The sequence below is a fragment of the Bison bison genome, unplaced genomic scaffold (genome assembly GCF_000754665.1).
Source record: "Bison bison bison isolate TAMUID 2011002044 unplaced genomic scaffold, Bison_UMD1.0 scf7180017864259, whole genome shotgun sequence".
In the NCBI taxonomy this organism is placed as follows: Eukaryota; Metazoa; Chordata; class Mammalia; order Artiodactyla; family Bovidae; genus Bison; species Bison bison.
In genome coordinates this window covers 2,827,777-2,830,906 of record NW_011494831.1, presented here as the reverse complement: position 1 = coordinate 2,830,906, position 3,130 = coordinate 2,827,777, and the positions used below count along the sequence as shown (strand labels likewise).

General features: G+C 55.2%; 1 protein-coding gene across 1 annotated transcript; it reads right to left on the bottom strand.

The window, feature by feature from the left end:
* Positions 1-1,337: 1,337 nt before the first annotated feature.
* Positions 1,338-3,124, bottom strand: CHST14 (carbohydrate (N-acetylgalactosamine 4-0) sulfotransferase 14). Its single transcript, XM_010847947.1, has one exon. The coding sequence runs from the start codon at positions 3,097-3,099 to the stop codon at positions 2,143-2,145; it is 957 nt and encodes a 318-aa protein (XP_010846249.1). The 5' UTR covers positions 3,100-3,124; the 3' UTR covers positions 1,338-2,142.
* Positions 3,125-3,130: the final 6 nt, after the last annotated feature.

Here is a 3,130-nt window from a genome sequence, read left to right as displayed (position 1 = left end):
CTGGGTTCTCCCTGTCCCCATTGGCCTCCAAGGGATCAGGTGTTCAATTAGCATTTCAGAGAGCATCTATCAAACCAGGTGCTGGGTTGGGCCCTTTGACTCATTTTTTCTTCGTTACTCCTCACAGTGATCTACATGTAAGATAAGCATTATTATTCCCATGATACAGAGGAGCACATGGAGGGTCAGAGAGATGTTTGGGGAGCTGGCGAGGAGCAGAGGTGGGACTCAATCAGTCTAGGTGACTCCAAGCACAGTACTCTCCATCCTGCATCAAGATGTCCACCTTGGTTCTGCCAGGCCATCTACCTCCTGCCGGTCCCTTGGGCTAGGTCCTGGGAATGTCACATGAACAGGACAGATTCAGTCTCACCTTCACACAATTCACATTCTGTGAATTGCGTGAGAGACTGATAAGTAACTGGGCAGATATGGCAAGCATGGTAGGAGCTATCTGAGGTGGAACCTCCAGGAGCTGAGGATCCCACACAGGGGATCAGTTAAGGCCTCCTGCTGAGTCATGGCAAAGAAACATGAGTGCCCAAAGAAGCCCCTTCCCCCAAATGTGGTTAGTTTACTTCTCCAAAGTCAGGCCAATAGCAATGCCAGGTAAAAGTGACATCTGCAAGGAGGCCCTTCCTGCCTCCCTCCCTCCCTCCCTCAGGCATCACCTCTCAGCACAGCCCCAGGTCCCTGAACTACAGCGGTTCCCATGGGGGACGTATGAACTAGGACTAGAGCCAGCTCTGGCCGTGACTCTCTCCCAGGGGCTTGGCAGGCCCTGCCTCCTGTTCTTCATCCCCTGGTGGGTCTGGGGGTCTCTGGAGAGAAGAAGCTGAATGAGTCACACTGAGGCCTGTCCTCTACTACCCTGATCCTACTCCTCCCACATTGCTCACAACTTCCTCTGAATCTAAGTCAGCAAAAGCTGGCCCCTCCACTCAACCTCCTTGCCTTCCTTATAATTCTCAATGCCAGGAATAACCTCCCCCAGCTCATGCAATGATCCCCCTTTTCAACTGAGGGCCTCCTCAGTCAAGAAGTATTCCTGCCTAAGAGGAGAAATATCTTTACTTACCTTCAGGGAATAATCGTGTAGATGTGCTCTAGGCCTAGGGCCTTTCTTAATGGTGGTGCCCCAGAAGCTGAGTCAGTGATTGGTATGGCTTACGGGAAGCTCTCAAAGGCTCCGTGGTATGATGATGGCCCACTGCACTAGCCCTAGCAAGTGACAACTTTCTCTACCTGCAAGCTCTCTCCCCTGTTCTGGGGAGAGGGACATCAGGGGGACTTGGTGGACACACAGGAGCTCAGAGGGAGAATCAGAGATACTGACCTTGTATACAAAATGGCTTTATTAAAAAATTCAGCAATTAGGAAAACAAAGCCTTCTCAAAGGTTCTATAAAAAAAGTACAATTTTTAAATAAATGCATCAGAAAAGTGGCAGCCACATACACCAGCCACAGTCACAACCCTGGGGGATGGGAGAAGTGCCCAGAGTCCCAAGAAGAGGCTGGGCACAGGGGTCTTTGGATGCTGTAGGGCCAGGTACTAGAGCTACCAGGCAGGGGCCCTTTCAGTTTTCCTTTCCTTGGAAAAAATGTAAAGAATCTGGCAAGCATAGGAAATTCTAAGTCTGAAGCAGAACGATACAGAAGTCATTTATAAGGCACAACTGACTCCAGCCCTAAGGCACATGAAGTGGATGAACAGGAGATCACAGCCACATGGCCCCCAGTTCCGGTCATGCTCCTGGTTGGCACCTCCTCTGGGTTTGGCTACAGGTTAAATTAAGGTTGATCAAGTGGACAGTAAAATCCCTGCAGGCAGGGCCGTGGAGCCGGTCTTGAGAAGAGATGTATTGCTTCACTAGAAAAACTGGTATCTTGCCCTGCCAGGGCAAGAAGGATCACATTGGCTCCCAAGAAACGCCCCTATGGAGAGCACCAGGCCACCTGTCCCACCTTGTCATCTGAGCCACTGTGGGTACCCGCCCTGGACAAGGAATTTCCAAGGGCAGTCCTTTCCAGCTAGGCATTTAGACAAAGAGAAACGCTGGAGCCAGGGTTTCACTGTATGGCAACACAGAAGCTGGCATTGTCAAAACCAGTCCCCCAAAACTGCTGGCGCACACCCATGGTCACTGGTGACAGGCCTCCCTGGTGACATTAGGCAGTGGGTAGGCGAAGAGGGAGAAGTCCAGGATATACTTGGGCAGGACGTCCTGCAGCAGGGCCCGTGGGGCACTGCACAGGTGGTAGTGCAGGCTTTCGGGGCTGGCTGGCCTGTACCAGGCCTGGCGAGCTGGGAATCGGACATGGGGCGGTGCCCGCACCCACTCCAGCACCTGGTTGGCATCCGCCTCCAGCCGCTCATAGGAGCCCACAAAGTCATAGCGCACCGCACAAGGCTGGCACAGGTGGTACACGGGCATCCAATGCTCGTTCATGCGCTCGGGGTCCTCATCCGCCAGGTATCTCAGAAACTCAGGGAAGGTGACATCGTCCCCCGCAGGGCTGGGCCCCGCTCCAGCCCTGTACCGCTTCACGATCTCAACTCCGTAGCGCTGCTGGTACTCTCGGATCTCACCAAACTTGTTGCGGTAAGCAGAGAGAAGACGCTCCAAGGGGTCCCGCACAAACAGGAACTTGAAGTAGTGCTGGAGGCGGTAGCGAATCTCGTCAGGCCGCAGGTCGGCCAGGAACACCAGGTCGCTGCGGTGGTCCATCTTGAGGCGGACGTCCACGTTGTCCAGGACTCCCGCCAGCACCTTCAGAACCCGCTTCCAGTTGGAGCAGGCCACCTTGGGCACATAGCAGTAGAGGAAGCGGTAGCGGTCACTCACGAGGATGTGGCGCAGCAGGGTGCGCCGCTGCCCCACCGGCAAGTCCCAGGGGTCCCGGGGCATGCCCGGTTGTCCGCACACTGCCCGCAAGGTCCGGTTCCGGACGTCCTGCCTCACCTGCAGGTCCGAGTCCCCCGCATCCAGGGACAGCCTCCCAGGCCTGGGGACTGTCCCGCGCCAGACCGCGTCCTCGCGATTGGGAGGGTGCAGGGGAAGGGGCTTCATCTCGGCCAGGATGCCCCGCTCGATCATGAGCAGCAGCCCGCTGGAAGCCACGATCACC

Coding starts and splice junctions, on each gene's coding strand:
- CHST14 (XM_010847947.1), bottom strand. CDS start 3,099: ATGATCGAGCGGGGCATCCTGGCCGAGATGAAGCCCCTTCCCCTGCAC.